Here is an 18341-nt window from a genome sequence, read left to right on the forward strand (position 1 = left end):
GGGCAGAAATTTTATGCATTTGCAAAATGTTTAGTATGCAGGTAATATGTTGCATGTGTGTTTCTCTGTTGTTCTCAAGGTATTTCTTGAAAGGGACAAAAAATTTTTCATTACTGTCTTGAAAAGTCTATACTGCACAGTTCATATGTTCGTATGCAGTCAGTGTCTCCTGCAGCTTCCTGTATATCGTGTCAGGGACAAAATCAAGGACACATTTTAAATGTTGAGGGTGTCAGAACACTTCACACTAAGAACACTCTTATATGAATGATAAACCATTGTGGTTTCACCGAAACTGAGTTGTTACTGGAAAGGGGCTTGTTCAAACTGCACGAGTAAACAAAAGGAGGGGGAGAGGAGAAAGGAAAACTGATCATCTGCTTACACAGAAGAGAGTAAAGCTGCATGTCATTTTGGTAAAATATCATAGCAGCATTTCCTCTTGTTTTAAAAAAAAACCACAAACAAACAAAAAAAACCAAACCAAAACAAAAAAAACCCAAAAAACTAACAAAACCCCACAATCTATTCTGTTGAGTACTCCAATGTTTGGCAGAGTGATTCTATTTTGTCCATCTGTGTTTGGAGAATATTGCCAGTTCTCTTGCATCGTTTCTTGTGTTTACTGAAATGAATGATACCAGCATATTTAATGTACTGTTGTGCTTTACAGAGGACTACAGACTAAGATAAGCAGTGAGCAAGCTGCATTTGAAAAAGACAGGAAGCTTAGAATTTTGGATCAAAATAAAACTGATGGTGAGTAGTTCCCACTCATTTTTAATACTTCAAAGCAAGGTTGAAGAGAACTTTTCTATTCCTTTGAAAAAAAATGACAATACAGTCAACTCTTGAATTGCTATCATCAGATTATTTTCTTTATACTTTCTCTAGCTCTGGTGTATCCTCTTTGAGATGAGGTGACAAGAATTGACTGCGGTTTTGGTGTTTTATTTTTAATGTTTTTTTTATTATAGCAGTAGTCAAAGCTGCATCCTGCTGTTGTAGGGCAGTATGGGTGGAGCAGTGCTGAGGAGAGGGAAGGCTGGACACAGAAGTTATCCTGCCACATGGTGTGACGTAGGCAGTGCACCATAGTGGGGAAGGAGAGCCCATCAGTTGTTCTTTGCTTATGAAATTAGCATGAGTTTTTTGCATGAAAATGCAAATTTTTTTAAACACAAATAGAACAAAGTGACATGCTGATATGAAAAGAAATGACGACATCCTGTGCATCTAATGGATCATAAATTTTTCTGTGGATTTAGTGACCTGACTGATTTATTTTACCCTTTCGTGACACTGATTTTCAGATTTATATATTAGGCCTTCCATAGTCTTTTATATTCAGCACACCTCTGTTTATAAATCATAACAACATACTGCATGAGTCCTGTTTATATGTGATATAAGTTTTAACTGCCATTTTATAAGATCCTTAAAATGTTGGGTTTTTTGCAAAATACCGCCCCAAATGATTATTCCTAAAGGATTTAATTTTTCCCAATATTGTATTTAAAACAATTTGACCCAAATATTCCTGTGTTTTGGAGATGACTACGTGTTTAGTGTGGGGGTAGAAAACTGAATTATCAGACCTGCTAAACAGTTGGAAAAATACAGTTGGAAAATTGCTTTTGTCGATATGTTTTCCAATTGTTCCCTTGTACAAATACATAAGCTGTAGTTGACAAATAACACCTGTAATGTTAAAACTAAAGCACAGAAGCCACAAAAGTGTGGAACTAAATAAAAATTGCATCTAACTTAATATTGAATAGTTCTTGAGCTCTTGAGTCACTGATGCCTATATAATCAACTGAAATTCATTAGCACTTGTCAAATGATCCTAGAATAGATTTTTCTATTACATTGATGCATGGCACCAGTAGTCTGTTAATTAAGGAAGAATACCTGAGTTAGAATACTATTATTTAGCAATATTAGTCAAAGATAAGTATATCTTTAAATAGCCTTTAAAAGTAAGTGTTAAGGAAAATTTCAATATCAGTGAGGAGCCAGTCCTTGTAGTTAAATACTCGGATGCAGGGCTTCATGATGTAAGGGGGAAGGTTGAATCTTTTTGGCATTTGCATTAATTCTGGAATATCTCTTTAACTTAAAGATCACAGTGATACAAAACTCCTTCCAACAACAGAAGAAGGGAAAGAACTTCAGACAGCTGAAATTAAAACAGAAGATTTTAGAGAAAATAACAAGCTTGAAGTTGACAGACTATCAAACTGCCAGGCATGTGAAAATGACATCTCTGTAAGTCATAGGAATTATCCTCAACTGATTCCAGAAAAGCAAGATCAGAAAACAAATCAAACCAGCTTGGACACAGTAAAAACTCAGGATGTTGCAATCCAGACAGGTCCATTGGATAGCAATTTGGAAAGGACTATACAGAAAGAAATTATTGTACCTCAGGGTTGTGAATCATCCACGTTTAGAGGACTGGTCCCTCAGCACAACACAGATATAAACAATCCCCTTCTTCAAGTGATGGATGGAATACGAGAGGATGAAGATACTTCTACAGAACAAAATCTTGAGAGACAAGAAGTTACCCATGAAAAAGTAATTCCCATGAAAGATCAGAGTCACGTTTGTATAAATGGCAGTAGTCTTGCCTCACCACAAACAACTGCAAAAACTCCTGATGGTTCTCCTGTAAAATGTCATGCTCTTTATAGACAGGACACCAAACCTAAACCCAAGCCCGCTAATGAAATTACAAGGGATTACATACCAAAAATTGGAATGACTACTTATAAAATAGTGCCTCCAAAATCCTTAGAAATAATGAAGAGCTGGGAATCAGAAATTCCATCGGATCATAAGGATCAAGAGGTATCTACTTTGGAAAACTCTCTGAAGCATGAAGACCCCAAAGAATTCATAGTGAAAGCTGAAATTCCTCATCTTCCAAAAAGTGTGGGTCATTCACAGGCTGGTTCACAAAATGAACCTGCAGCAGCAAATGATGTGCTGCACAGACTGAACAGCATTTCTGAACATGTTGTGACGTCTGGAGCTGAGATTATTACTGAGAGCAATTGGACGGAAACACAGTCTTCCAAACAGTGTGTCCCACTGATGCTAAGCTTGGATAATACAAATCCTTCTTCTGAGACTCAGGACAAGTCAAATGCATTAAGTCCTACAACAAAGCCTAGTTCTTTTTATCTGCAGATGCAACGAAGAGCTTCAGGTCATTATGTGACATCTGCAATTGCCAGAAGTACAGTTTGTGCTCCTAATTCCATTCAAAATGAAGCTAAGAATACAGAGATGGGAAAAAAAATCTCATCACCTGATCCAACTTCTTTGTCTTTACATAAAACAAGTACTTCTCCTCCTCTAGCAGATAAAGAAAAAGTTGATGATGGAAAAAAAATTGAATCTTCCACTTCTTCTGTTAAAAGCAATAAACCTCCAAGTTTTCCCTCCTGTACACCAGCACCATTGAACCTAAGAACTCTAAGAACTTTTGCAGTTCCAAAGCCGTACTCCAGTTCGAGACCATCCCCTTTTGCTCTTGCTGTCTCATCCGCAGTGAAAAGGTCACAATCATTCAATAAGATGCGTACAATCACTAGCCAGGCACCGAAAGAGGAATTTCCTGTTGAAGTCTCCTCTGCTGCTTCGGCAGCTGAATCCTCCTCACCTACCTCCGTGCCTCAAGTGAAAAATCCTTCCTTACAGACCATAACAGGGGGGTCACAAAATAGTCTCATGGATAAGGTAACTACCTAGAGGCTAGTCTCTGAACTGCTCCCTGATCAGGAAGTGCTCTATTCATACAGTGTAAACACCTTGTGGTATCTAGCAGTAGCACAGCATCATAATGAAATACAGGAATACAGGGAATGTTAAAGTAAAAACCTCATTCAGATTATTTGAAATTATTATTTCTTGCCTAATTAGCATCCCCTACTTCGAAGAACAGTAAATTAAATAGAATAATTTATACTATGTATACCTATTTTTATGTTCAGAGCGGTTATGACTTCTCCATGGTTCTGTATGTTGATTTCTTAAATTTAATTGAGTAGTATAATCAGTTAGGCTTCAATTGATCGTGGCACAAACACAACTTGAATGGGGGTATAAAACTTTGCTGGCATAATTATCTGAGGAAGAAACTGTGCTATAGTGGAAATGTGGCTGATCTCTGAAATCTTAAATGAAGCAAACACTAGAACGGTGGCAGTTTGATATGCAATCTTGTGCCAGGTTGACTTAGTTTTCCATTTATGACTAACTCAGATTAAAGGTTTTTGTTTTGCTTTTCCTCCCACTTCCTTCCTTTATAGAAAGGCAGCAATGTGAATACTGAGCAGAAGAGTCAGGCGCAGTCAGGTGCTTCCACTGACCACCCACCCCCTGTCACTAAGAGACGAACCGCGATGACGTTCCAGTGCTCTGACCCAGAACAGATCCACCAGAGCTTGCTGGCTGCAATCCGCTCTGGAGAAGCTGCTGCCAAATTGAAAAGGGTGAGTTTTCATCATTGCATCCATAACAATGAACTCATGGTACTTCCTTCAAAATTACCATATTAATGCCTGACACTAAAAGTAGCTAGCTTTGGCACAAAGTGCTGCCAGGACATCTCTTAACAATGGGAAGGGAGGTGGGGAAGAGAGTTCAGTTTTGCAGAATAAACTGGTGAATGCACACACAAAGCTTCATATGTCCATATTTTCAAACAGTACAAATCAATTGGAAATCTTCCTAAAATGAATTATAAATCTCTTAAGTTATCAATTAAGTATCTCTTTCATAAAATCAGGAACATATTCAATTATTTGCTTGTATTATATGGTTTGAAGTGGTATGGTTTTAGATATATGCTAAGCAGCTTCACCTTAGACCTGAAGTAGCTGCAATCTTTTGCAGGCAGATAACACACAGAAGTTCTGAAGATGGTATTTTTCTACTTATTAGACTTTCTCAGGTCCTTAATTCTTAAATGTACTTCAAGCCTCCTGCTGCTGTTTGTTATCATTAGTAAGATATTTCTCAATGTTTTGTCAACAGTCCTGGTAGGACCATCTTCCCCTACCCCCCTCAGGTTAAAACTGTGGCCTAATTTTTCTTTTCTCTCTCCTAAAATTCACCTACACTTCTCTCACTGGGTAAAACATTGCACACTTCAAAAATCTGTATTGGTTTAAATTTGTAACCAGACAATGTAACGATAATCTCACACAAAGCTTTCTTGACCCAGCATTAGTATTTTGCATTCTCTATTGAGGAATAATTTCTCATTGCAGAAGGTTAAGGAAATTCAGTAGTTTTTGTTTTCCTTCCCTTTCCTACTTGAAAGAAACAAATGATGTGTGGTGGGTGGATGTGAGGGATTTTTTTGATTTTATGGAAGTCTTTGATTCCCTAGGGTCAAAATTTCTCAGTGGATGGTCAAATATTAAAACAATCCATTTCATACGTAAGGTTTTGTTTCAATGTAGCACTGCAACAGCCTCTCTGAGGCTTGTAGACCTCCCGTCATTTCTACACTGAATAGGAAGATTCAGTTTCCCGGAAAGTTTACAAGCATGCCTAAGTAGGTTTTGACCTCTAGTCAGTAAGAGTGGTACATAATACACTGTATTATTACTTCTAACGACATGTCACTAACCACAGCCACTTCAAAAACAGGATAAGATTAAGAAAATGCTGTATTGTTCAGAGTCACTTAGAGGTCAAATCTATTTGTTCTACCAGAAATATTGTTTGGATTTTTTTGCATCTATTTTTATTAAGGTGGTTTTTTTTTTTCTCCAATGCATAATTACATTCTGAATAATACTGAACTTTATTTATTTTGCATAGTGTGTGAACTTTGGTTTTTGATTTTTATGGGAAATATGCATAGGCATGGCTGTTGGCACAGTAGCTTGTAGCTGTTTTAAAAAATAAAGTTCATAATGTGCTTTTCAAAATTCAGGAAGTCTATTTCTACTAGAAAGAACACAAAGAAAATCTTCATTATGTGGTTATTCATTCTTTTCCAATAGAAATGTTCTTAGGGTAGATTTGACCCATATATCAATCTAGGTACAAGAATGGCATGGGGAAGAAGAGAGAGATGATGATTGAAGTCCTTTTTCCCCTCCCTTTCTCTGTTGTGGGCGGGAGATGTTCTTTCTCAGTATAGTATCTGTTAAGGCTGGGGATGAGGAAAGTGCTATACTTTTTAAGAAGAAACTACAATAATGAAGATGATGTAAGCATAAAGAAAAGCATTCTGCAACACAGAAACCTGAAACAGGCTTAAAAAAAAACCCCTGAAACACACACACAAAAAAGGCAATGAAGAACCCACTGACATTTTGCCAAACATAAAATTGTACATGCTGTTCTTTTCACTCTTACCCAGAGCACATGTGCTGTGGTACAGGTATATCTGACAGCAGAAAAGAGAGGTTTTTTGGCCTATGGCAAATTTATTAAAAACATGGGTCTCATTTTATGTTTAACAAGGAGAACTGGCAGTAGTAGGACAGCGAAATTAAGCATTTTGTATCAATAACTTATTAGCACCCAAAAGTGATTTCCAGTGTTGAAAGGACTTTTTAAATGCATTCACCTCATAGCTTCCACTATCATGCTGCACTTAGTAAACTGAGTAATAACCTGATCCATTTGAATTGTGAAAGAGGTCTGTCAGGTGCTTGCTTCTCTTTTTACCTCTTACCATATTCTCCCTTCTTTCAGCTATGTGAGAGAATCATTAAAAAAATAAAATGCTGGCACCACTAGCCAAATTCTTTATTTTTTCCCGTTTTACTTAATGCGTTGTGAGTATGCAATGCTGAGATCTGTGGCCTTTTGTGTTGCTGGTCTTTTCTGTTCAAAAGGGCCCTCAGTAACTACTAACCTAAAATGGGTCAAGTGAGGTTTCTTTTTAACCATTTTTCTCTTCAGAGCATCTACAGCTCCCATTAACTCCAATTGGAGTTGTTGGTTTATGCAGCTCCCCTGAAAATCAGGTCTTTGCTATCTGTCCTAAAAGTTATAGATTGCTCCTGCTAAAAGAAACATTATCATGGTATAAAGGAGTGTTAGAAGATCTTGTAAGAAATCAGCTCTATTCAATATTTAATAAGAAGTGTTTGGTTTACCGATGTTTTTTCAAGTATTTCTTTGCAATCAGGTCTGGAGAAGGACTAAAAATTATGCATGTTTTGAATAGTTACACATGGAATTTTTAGACAGGACAAAATATGTTTTTAAGTAATTTCTTATATTTCCACTTCTGTAGCATATGTGCTTTGTTCAGAAATCATATGAGAGGTCTTCCATTGCAATAAGGAAAACGCTATCTGAAGTAACAGTATTTCTGTTTCATTGAAGTAATACTGTGTAGCATACTACAGAGAGCAGAATCTGAAAAATTAGGTTAATATTTCTTTTCTCTTTTTTTCTCTCTCTCTCCCCGCCCCCCCCGCCTCCAGGTTGGTCCTCCATCGAACACCGTATCTGTCAATGGAAGAGCCAGGCTTACTCATTTGTATTCCACAGAAGCAAAAGCTAATCACTAGATATTATACCAAATATTTTGCACTTTACTACTGCTTCATAGGCCAACTTAATACTAACTACAAATTTTTGAAAGTGTAAATGCAAGTATATGTTAATATATTTTTGTCAATTGTTATAGGAATTTCAAGCTGGGTCCTTTGATGCCTTGGAAAGATTATTAGAGTATGTAAATTATGGTAATATTTTGCCTTTTTCTCTTTATAAAGCTGACTATGCTGCTAAAAAGGTTTAAGAGAAGGTGCAGATGAGCTTTGCTTATGTTAGAATGAGAATCAAAAATTCTTGATTTTAGCCTTCAAGACTGAACAATATGTAGCACTATGTTGAAATTACAGATTTAAAGCAATCTAAGAATTTTAGTTCATTAATTTTCAATTGTGTATTACTTTAACAGATTGTATGAATATAAATCTACCACATGCTGCCTCCATATTACTTTGTTAAATTAAATTTGTAATTAGTAGAAAATCTCTAATTATATGCAATACTGTTTCTGGTTAAAAAATAGATGGTTTTGTTCCTTAAGCCAAGAGTAGTTGGGATAAGTTTTTTTTTTTTTTTTTTTTTTTTTTTTTTAAATCTCCTTTAATTTTTTCCTGGTAGCACACAAAAAAAAATCAGGGCATAAATTATTGGAAATTTTTGTACTACTTAAAAACTTTTCTTAACAGTAGCACTACATGATGTTTCTCATCTACTCTTTCAGTACCTGTATATAGTATTTACTTAGCACTCAGATAAGCAATACTTTTTGTGAACTAGAGATATCTTAAATTAGTCATCAGCGTATAGTCACTTAGTGATAAAATGCAAATTCCAGTTTTGATACTTAATGAAATAGAAGAATTTTTTTTTCACTGGAAATATAGAATGAACGGCTTTGGACTTATCCATGTAAAATATTTTAATCTTAAATCAGCACAATAACACACTTACAAAGCATTCTTGTGTCTGAGAGTGTCTATTTATAGATTAAGCATTAAATACCAAAATGGAATATATATTAAAAGAAAATGCTTCATGTTATATTTTATCTATTTTGCATTTCTTGTCAAGGTTATACTTTTTGGGGAGAGGGGTGGAAATACGATCACACTCATGATGAAATAGCTAGATTATGGATGCATGCAGCAAGTGCTAGGGTATTTGCCATATTAAAATATTTTCTTGTTGGACTTGATTTAAATAAAAGTAATTGTAGTTTCTGTTCTTTAACAATATATTTATTTTACACTTTAGAGACATTCTGTAACTCAGTTTCAGAAACTGATCTATATGTGCATTTCAAGGGCTTATTAATGGTTTGCTGCCAGGTTTTTGTGCAATAATCTCAAAGAGGTCTCATTACTTTTCTAGTACAGAGTCAATTACTGATTACAAATAACAGTGTTAACTTAATGCTGAAACCCTTCAAGGAACGTTTTAGTAAATAAAAATTCATAGAGAGAGCTGATGAACATTTGTTCACTGCTGTTCTCTCCTATATTCTCTCCTATATCTTAGTCCTCTGTCAACATGTATTGCCACTTCCTTCTCTTCCTTGTTCTTGCCTCCAATTAAGGGCTAATTCCAAGGGTGGGGGGAACCAGAAGGTAGTTCAAAAAATCTGTTTCAGGGTCTGATTGCAAAACAACGCTTCATCCTTCACTTGAAAATGGTAAGATAGAAGAGGTGGGCTTTTTTTCTAGTTTCTAACTGGGGCTCACATTCTAGATTTCACTGTCTTGAGGGACAGACTTGAAAATTGTAACTCACTCCCAGGATTCTAGCGTCTGTGTTCATTGTGATATTTGAAGTCCATGTTTCAAGCATTCCTATACAACATGCGATCTGTAACTGACACAGAGAGGTTGCACTGTGAAAGGAATCTCCTTGTTTGTACTTTGGGTGGGAGGGAGTTACATGGTTTTTCTCAAACCTTTGTAATTCTCTGCCAAGGTGGCCAAAGTTATTTCATAAGACTAATTTAATCTCCATCTGTGGTAATACAAGTCTATATGACATTCCACTATTTCAACCAAATCGGTGTAGTCCAATTATTCTGGTTTGGTGAAAAGTTCAAATAACCATGGTTTGTTGTTGTTTCCTTTGGTTTTGACTACAAAACTATACTACTGTATGTTCCTTAGTCCCGTATGTTAAAAGTACATTGCCCTTTTGTGTGAACTCCTGAAGGCAAATATCATCTTATATAACAGAGATTAAAACTAAAAACAACTTGCTTGAATTTTAGGGTTTCTTGTCTGTGTAACTGAACTTGCTTGATAATTAACTGAAATGTCTACAGACACTACAGTACTGTGAAACCCTTCAATGAGATTTTCTGTTACTAGCTGGCAACATTGTTTAGCAAAACTTTCTCTTTCACCCTTCTTCCAACATTATATATGTAAGACATTTTTAAATCTTGCTATTGTATATCTAGAGACTATTTTTTTCTTATACTCTTTTATTAAATTCTACCAGAAAAACTCTTGTTGATGAACTTGACATGTTTATTCATTGTTCAAACAAGAAAACATTTCTGCTCAAGTAAGTGTTTCTAGCAACTGCAAGCCCAAGTTAGACAGCAGTAAATTTTTGTTGTGGATTCCTTGCGTGCAGGGAAAACAGACTTTTTGGGGGGCCTGAGAATACTTACAGTTTGGGCAACATGTATCACAGATGTCTTCCAACAGAAGGTAACTAGTTAATGCCATACAACTTACAATCCCCTTGCTGCTTTTGAATGGCAGTCAAACTGTTTAGGAAAGGGAAGTCAGGATATTGCAGTAAATGAAATAATGCAATTGTGCAGACAAAATAGCAGACCCCAATAAAGGTGTGCTATGACTTAGTGTCATGAGTTCTTTGAAGAAGCAGCAGATATCCACATAGCATAGTGGGATCTTGATCTAGTTCAGACTCCAGGACTTTTAAAGGAAGGCTAGAAGAGGGGAAAAAAAAGAGATAGCGAAAATTATCTCATTAGTTATTATAGATAATATAATTTTTCTTTATTCTACAGAAGAATAAAATTAAGACTACAGATGTACCTGGATAAGGGAGCAGTTTTGCTGGGAGAGCATCACCAGATAATATTTGGAAGTATTCTTGTGATTAGAGGTTTTAAGGCAAAGGCAAGAGCTCTCATACTTGCAGCTGAAAGATGTTAAACCACTGGATGTCTCTATTTCGGGGACATATATTTAGTATTCACTGCCCTAGTTTTTCCGAGCTACTTGTGATTTGTGCCCTAGCATATTGTAGCATACAACATGAAGATCTCCGAGGAAGACAGGAAAATGACATGGATATGGACCAAGAGGCAAGGGATCACACACACTAGGTGAAGGATGAGAATATAACATGAGAGCAGCTAATGCTTTTAATTTTGTTTGTACAGGCACCTGTTACCAGCCAAAGCAAACATTTTCAGTTGGAGGTGGTTAGAATCCCATTTGAATACACAGTTGCTGAGAAGGTTGAAAGAATCCCGTTAAACAGAAACAAGAAAAGATGCTGTTGAGCAGTAGGGTGTACATCCTTGAATGCTTGGCCAGAGTGCATCTATCAGATGTTGGACAACTACAACTAGATTGAAGAGTAACTGTAAATGACTGAAGTTGATGGGTTGGTAGCCACGCAAATAGAGCTCTTTGCAGAAGGGAAAATGTGTCTTAATTTAATTGTCAATGTCTGTGTTAACAATGTGAGGCTGAAGTCAAAATAGTGTGTTTGGACCGGAGCTGCCATCTTCACAGGCATGACAACTGTTTCTGGGTGCTGTGAATGGTCTGAGGTTCAGAAGCTGCGAAGTTCTGTTAGCGCTTGGCTGCTGACTGGATAGCTGAATCTGAAACAGCTTGTTATAGACAGATTTCTTATGAAGTCTATTTCAGTGATAAAGCAAAGCTGTAGCACTATCAATGGAAATGCTTCACAGCTCTTAATTGAAAAGGATGCTTTCTATGTGGATTATTTTATACAATCCAATTGAAAATCACAGTTAAGGTGGATTTTTTTCCTTTAAAATTTCTGTTTAGGTAGCTTTGTGAGAGGGAAGGTGTCCTTGTTAAAATGACATGAAATTTGCAAGTAACGGGAAACTACACTTTTTAAAAATACTTCATTTCTTTTTGTCTTCCTTGCAAGAGCTATGTGACATGGTAACTAACACAGAAACTGTGTGTCAAGAATCTATCACAATGTATTGTACATGAAGTTGCATTATTTTTTGTCAGCTGTTCCTGTTTGTGAACACAAGCACCTTAACATTTTTGGTGTGTATATGTCTTCAAGGAGCAGATTTGGAAGAGATGTATAGTTTTTTCCTTTTAGCTGCATTAAACCTCACTTTCACGTAACAGTACAACAGCTAGTGTTTAAGTGGAAGACTAAAACGCTTCCTTCCCCCCTCCCTCTATCATCCTGGAAGGACCACTAAAACTGTTAATGGACTTAGTTATTCCTAAATTATTCAAGACACTGAAGAGAATAAAATTAATGGGCGGGGAAAGGAGAGGAGATGAGGTAGAGAAAAAGGAGTTCTGCTTTTCTTGATCTGGAGAAGCACCACTTCTGTGAGGACAGGCAGAAGGATATTTCTGCTCCTCCCCTGTTTAATGCATAAAGGAGTAATCTTCTACAGGCAAGTTATCAGTTGAGGAATGACTTCACTTGCTTCCCAGTGGAAGATGTTGAATGAATTTGGTATTCTTCATCAGTGTCTTCCAATAGGAAGTGCTGCTTCTCCCCCCACTTTTCATGTTTTATATTTTCTGGTTTGGCTTCAGGGTTCTACAAATATTGCACCATTTTGGAACATGTGGGTACAAGCCAGAAACTAAAAGCTTAACTCTGAAAGCCTGATAACTTGTGATCCCCATTCATGTAATCACTACAATGATGGAAATGCAATCCTGCGCAGGACAGGCACTGTTCCACATTTGCTAATACAGCTCTGAAAGAAAATCTCTTGGCATTGGAGAAAGGGAGAAACAACTGTACCTGAAAAGGACACTAAAACTAGGAAATTTCAACTACATCCATTGGTAATCATTATTTCAGAGTGATTGTGCACGTATAACTTAGGGCCTGGGAGTAACAAGGGCTGTATCTCCAGCAGAAATAGATACAACTCCAGTGCCAAAAAGAATCCACAAGAGTTGGATTTGCTAATTCCTTTGTGAACTTCCCAAACTTTGAGAACGGTCTTGTGCCAATAACATATTATAGCCAATGTGATTATACACAAATGCCAGTGACATTTACTAGCTACCAGTTTGTGATTGTATAATGAGTGTATTTTTAGTAGCTGTCCTGTTGATATCAGCTGCTGTATGTGAAGAACAACTGTCTTCTCTTCCAACAAATGATCTGCTTGGTGATTTCTAAAGCATTAGTTTCCATGAGTGCATGGGCATTTGCAAACAATGCTTAAAACAGGAGTTTAGGGGTAGGGTGGGAAGCTAATTCTTAGGTTGCTCCTTAGTAATTTGAATATTCCTCAGAGCAACTGGTAAAATAGATGAAGAGGCTGAAGAAAACTTAATCAGAGTGGAAGACTAGGCATTTCTGAAGAATACACTCTAGTCTTGCCTTACATGAAATGTAAGGCAGCATTGTTTTGTTATTTGTATTAATAGTGATCCACTTTCAGTAAAAAGTGGGCATCAAGAGGTGGGGGAGGTTGGGGTGAGGGAGGGGAAGCTTCAAGATCAATGCAGTTGAACTCCTCCAGAAGAAACCCACAATTTGCTAATGGACCATTCCTTTTTTTCTTCCATTGGAGAGAATAAACTGAAATACCTAAAATTCAAAGCCTTAATCTTTGATTTCATTGGATTGGCATGATTCTTCATAGTATACCTACTTATGTGCCATGTATGAATTAAATATTGTATTCCCTTGGTTGTTTAGTGGCAAAAAATGGAGATAGATCACCATGTGGAATATTCAAAAGTATTTACATAGCTATCAAACACTCACAGATTTAATCTTACAATTTGTCTGCATTTTTATGCAGCTGTGGTATCTAGTTGCATCAGGTTATGTGAACTGTAAATCTGTAAAAGTCTCCTACATCTCAGTTTACTGTGAAGATAAGAATTTGCAGGGTGCCAAGAAATGCTCATTAAATATTCCATCAGTCTTCAAAGTTTCAAGTTAAACTTTAAAAATAGAGCAATTGTAAGTATAGGAGGTTCTGCTTCTGCATTCTGTCATGCTCAGAGAATGTCAAAGCAATGAGGCATCACCTTTTTTGGTTTTAAGTCTCTATTTGGATTTTTTTTTAATCTGAATATCATTTTGAACTTAAATGTTGAACAAATGTGTAATTGTTAAAATGTTTTAACACCTCTAAGTGTGAAGGATCCCCAGATGTTTAACAGTATATAATTAGGTGGACCTTATCACTTCATTAATGAAATACTGTCACTTAAGGTATACACTGGCTTTGATTAGAGGCATTCCCTTATTAAATGGACTAGAACAGCACTTGAGGATGTCCATACCATGTCAACGATGCTTGAAATATAAAGGTGTTCCTGTTTTAGTAGTCATGGCTCCTTTACAACTGTCTTTGGTCATTTTTAAGACATAAATTCAAGCCTGCTCTGATTTAAGAATGAGAACATTGTGTGCTGCTGACACTAATGCGAGAGTAAGTGCTGCTCTGAAACTTGCATAACAAAGTCAACATCACTAATATGAAAGCAATTAATTAACCATTAAAGCAACTTCCCACAGAAAGTTAGGTTTAGTCATTATTTACATTCTCTATGTGAATTGAGATTTAACTTGATCACAAATTATAGGGTTGATGCAGAGATTACTGCAGGAGGTTCTACAATATTACCTACCACTGCATAGGGTTAGATGGTCACAATGGTACCTTATTTTCATGTGGGTATCGGGTACCTGAATTCCTACAGGTAATAATGGAAAAGAAGAGAGTACTCCATCAATGTCCAGATCAGAAAATTTTGTTAATTTTGAAGTAAGCTGATACAGACGCAAGGAGGGGAATACATATAACATAGTGATGTATTATAAATAGTGAGGTTTAATTAAAAAGACAAAACATAAGGTTATGTGAGTAATTTAAAGAAGTCTACCAGCTGATATTTTTTTGTTCAAATAAGGATTGGAATTCTTTGAAATACTGAAACTGAAGTCTCTGGATAATTGTTTCATACTTATCAGTCAGGTGTAGACTGTAGTATTAAAGTGTTGTAGAACAGTCTTTTGCAAGTGTCCAAGGAAAGCTGGGTACAGAGAATATAGTTACCTAGAATACAGTATGGCTGGAGAGCTGATGTTTCCACCGCTACAGAACAGACTTTGTCATGTCTAGTGACTGAACAGAGCTCTTAGTCCTCCTTTTGTGATCTGTTTTTTATACAGAAGCAAATTTTAATGCAGCAGGGTTTTCTAGTACTATTTACCAATCTGTAACACAGTAAGTCAAAAAGCAAAATACCAGCTACAAATAATGCAGCACCCTTTCGTGTACCACACAGAGGGTAATGCCACTTGTTTAAAGTCTTCCCTCTGAGTACTAAGCAGGGCTGACCTTGCTTAGCCTGTGATAATTGATATCATCATAGCCAGAGCAACAAGAACACACTAAAATACAGTACATATACAAGGAAATTCTCACAAGTGACAGAATAATTAAAAGAACAGGAATGTTAAAGAATGGGCTTGTATATGTGATAGTGAATATCCAGAGGAGTAAAGGTGTTGAAACATACAATCAGCTCAGGGCAGGGGGGGAATTAAGTCCACAGAACCTGCAGTTGCAACTGCTGTTAAAGAAGAAATCTGGCCAACAGTGGCTATTTGCAAGTACTAGTGTACATAGTGTACTAGTGCTGGTGTACATTAACCATTAGCGTACTTATTAATGGTTAATATATTTCTAGTTGAAAAAATAATAATAAACTATAGTTGAACTCAGAATTTCATAATTCCTCCCCCCAGCTGTATGTGTGTGTCTGCCTGTTTACTTTCTCTCTTTTTTTTTCTTTCCCCCTATGTGATCCTGAGTGAGAACTAAGACATGATGGCTACAGTCACACTTAATCTGAAGTGGTAAGGCAAGGACAAATGAATTTATTTCGCAGTTGCTTAAGGCTTTATATAGCTCTGATTTATCAAAAATACAGTGAAAAACATCTTTAAAATAGTTAAGCTGATTGCACTTTTCTAAATGAAACACTTGAACTAAACAGGGAGATGGGGGCAGAAACGTGAAGAGAGCTGCAATTGGCCACCTTGGTTAAACAGCATGATTGATCCCATCAGCAGACGCTATTCCATTTCTTCAAATGCTAAAAGCTAATTAAACACTTGTGTTCCACAAACTGAAGTGTATTTGGCCACACAAACATGGATCACATCAGGAGACACCTGCAGCTACAAAGTGCATGTACCAAGCAAGTAAGTCCCTATGGTACATATGCCAAGCTGTTGCAATTCTAAACTCCAGCACCTAAGTGATACAAAAAGGTGAAGCAAAGGCTGAAGAATTGGACTGCAGAAGACTTCCTCTTTAAATTGTAGAGGACTGGGAGAAAGATGAGCACCCAGGCAGCTGCACAGTTAGGTGCCTCACTTTCAAGGATTAGCATACTGTTACTGTTAACCCTTATTAAAAGCTGTAGTACTGCTAGGGTTAATTCTTGAAAGGTCTGTTGGGAGACAGCCAAGAAGCAGTTGAGCTGCTGATGGCCCCAGCTCTTAGAGCTGGCATGTTTTAACCATCTCCAGAGTGCTGAGGACTGCACTCTGTCTCTGCACTCTCAGTGCTCTCAGAGACACTGTTTACCTGAGTCTCCCTTTACCAAGACAACCAAGGGATGGCAAGAGGAGAGCATTACAGTCTGTGTAGCTGCTGGTAACTGTATGGTAACTCTCTTGCATGTAGCTGTGTAAGAGAGCTCTACCAGAGCTCTACTGTGAGCTGTGTAAGGGACCTCTACAAGAAGCTATCATGAGACACTGGCATGAGTTCTATGCACAGAGTTCATTTGGGGCTCGCCCATCAGGACAAAGGACCCTAAGAGAGGGAGGTTTGGGGGTTATGGGCTTCAGGGCTCTACCTGGAAATGGTGGGTTTAATTTTTTTTTTTTTTAATTAAAACTGTCTGCTATTAAGGCTTTAAAAAAAAAATGAGACTTTTCAAAATAAAAAAAAAATATTCTAGGCCGTTGGGTGTACTTAGAAGTTAGTAGATGTAGAAGGCATATATGTTGGTGCCCACTAAAGATAAAAGGCTGAAAAGAGAAGTAAGGAAGGGTCTGCTAGATTATATTGTCAGAAAAAGGAAGTAGATGAGTCTTTTCTTGTGTAACTATTACATTATTTAAAAACATAGTTTGGTGGTGATGTGAAATGTAAGTTGCCTGATCATCAGTGGGGAAAACAACGTAGCAGAAAACAAACTGGAACAATTTTGTCTCAGAAAGTGAAAAAAAAGCAGTTAAAAGCAGCAGATGTTTTAGATTGAAATCTGACTTTTTAGACTGATAATCTAAAGATGGAAGGCAATTTGGGCAAGAGAGAGAATAAAACAAGAGTTTATAAGACCTTTAGAAAACATGTCAAGAAAGATTAAAGGAATGGGGTTGGTTTAGTGTAAAAAAAAAAATGGAAGACTGATTAAGATGACATAACCATGTTTCAACACAAAAAAAGTTGCTACACCAAGGCAAGTGATTAATCATTGTATTTTCAAGCAATAGGCTGTTCCAACTTTAAAGCGTAATGGAAGAATAGCTGTCCTGGATCAAACTGAAGGTTTGTTTAGCCTGTTACCTGGCTTTTGACAATTATCAAAAATTCATGCCAATGGAAAAACATAAGATTATAAAACCCACTAAGTAATACTTACCCCAGGTATGCTCAACTTTCAACAATTTTTAGCTCTGATAATGCCTAAGTGAAGAAGATTTCTATGTATTTAATAGTCTTAAATAGTTGTCTTGTTCAAGAACTCGGCTACTCATTCTTTCAACTCCAGTAAACTTTGAGCAGTGACAGACAGTACTGTCTGACAAGGAGTTCTTTGACTTAATGACACACTGTCTGAAGAACCATCTTTTTTTTTGTTTGTTGTGAACTTCCACTTGCTAGCTTAATTTTATCCTCTCCAGTTCTTCTGAAAGAGACATTAACTCATCAAACCCCATCCATGCTCTCCATGCCACTCATGTCTTCACATAACATAAGGGGTTGTACCGTAGGCATTTGAAACTTGTACACTTTTGCCATTTTATGTGTTAGATGCCATTGACGTTTGTCAAAACAAAGATGTAGGTCTGAGCATGCCTTATGACTCACTTCTCTCAGTATCTTGGGAAAAGGATATTTTCTTTTAGCCACATTTATTTTTCAAATCTGTCTCCTTTTGCTGCTGTTTGCCATAGTGAGTCACCTGCAGGATACACCTATCTTCTGTACAATATCAAGAGTTTGAGAGAAGTTTGTGTGTCACACTTCTAAAGTACTAAATATCCAGCTGAATAGAACCTGGCTAAGTCCTATTTATTCATAGATGTGATCATCTGATTCACAGATGATCTTTTCAGTTCTCTGGCCAGTGAACAAAAGAATTTAAAAACTTAAGGATATGATACATAGGTTGCTCAGTTTACTGTGATAGTTGTTCATTAGTTTCAACTTAAAATAATGAGATTCCTCTGACAGCTAAAATGTGCCACCTTTACATGTGAAATTTCAATCAATTTTTCTGATAGGAATTTCTATTGAAATCCACTATCAACATACTATGTTT

At 36.7% G+C, this 18341-nt stretch overlaps 1 protein-coding gene across 8 annotated transcripts in view; it reads left to right on the forward strand.

The window, feature by feature from the left end:
* COBLL1 (cordon-bleu WH2 repeat protein like 1) overlaps positions 1 to 10042 on the forward strand; it is a 90004-nt gene extending 79962 nt beyond the window's left edge. For all 8 annotated transcript variants that reach the window (XM_030018212.2, XM_030018209.2, XM_030018213.2 and 5 more), the window contains 4 exons: positions 674 to 759; positions 2126 to 3750; positions 4323 to 4505; positions 7470 to 10042. In XM_030018212.2, coding sequence (XP_029874072.1) covers positions 674 to 759; positions 2126 to 3750; positions 4323 to 4505; positions 7470 to 7556 — 1981 coding nt within the window. In that variant the 3' untranslated portion in view covers positions 7557 to 10042. The remainder of the gene's footprint in view (positions 1 to 673; positions 760 to 2125; positions 3751 to 4322; positions 4506 to 7469) is intronic.
* The last annotated feature ends 8299 nt before the right edge of the window (positions 10043 to 18341 follow it).

Source organism: Aquila chrysaetos, chromosome 6 (assembly GCF_900496995.4).
Source record: "Aquila chrysaetos chrysaetos chromosome 6, bAquChr1.4, whole genome shotgun sequence".
Lineage (NCBI taxonomy): Eukaryota > Metazoa > Chordata > Aves > Accipitriformes > Accipitridae > Aquila > Aquila chrysaetos.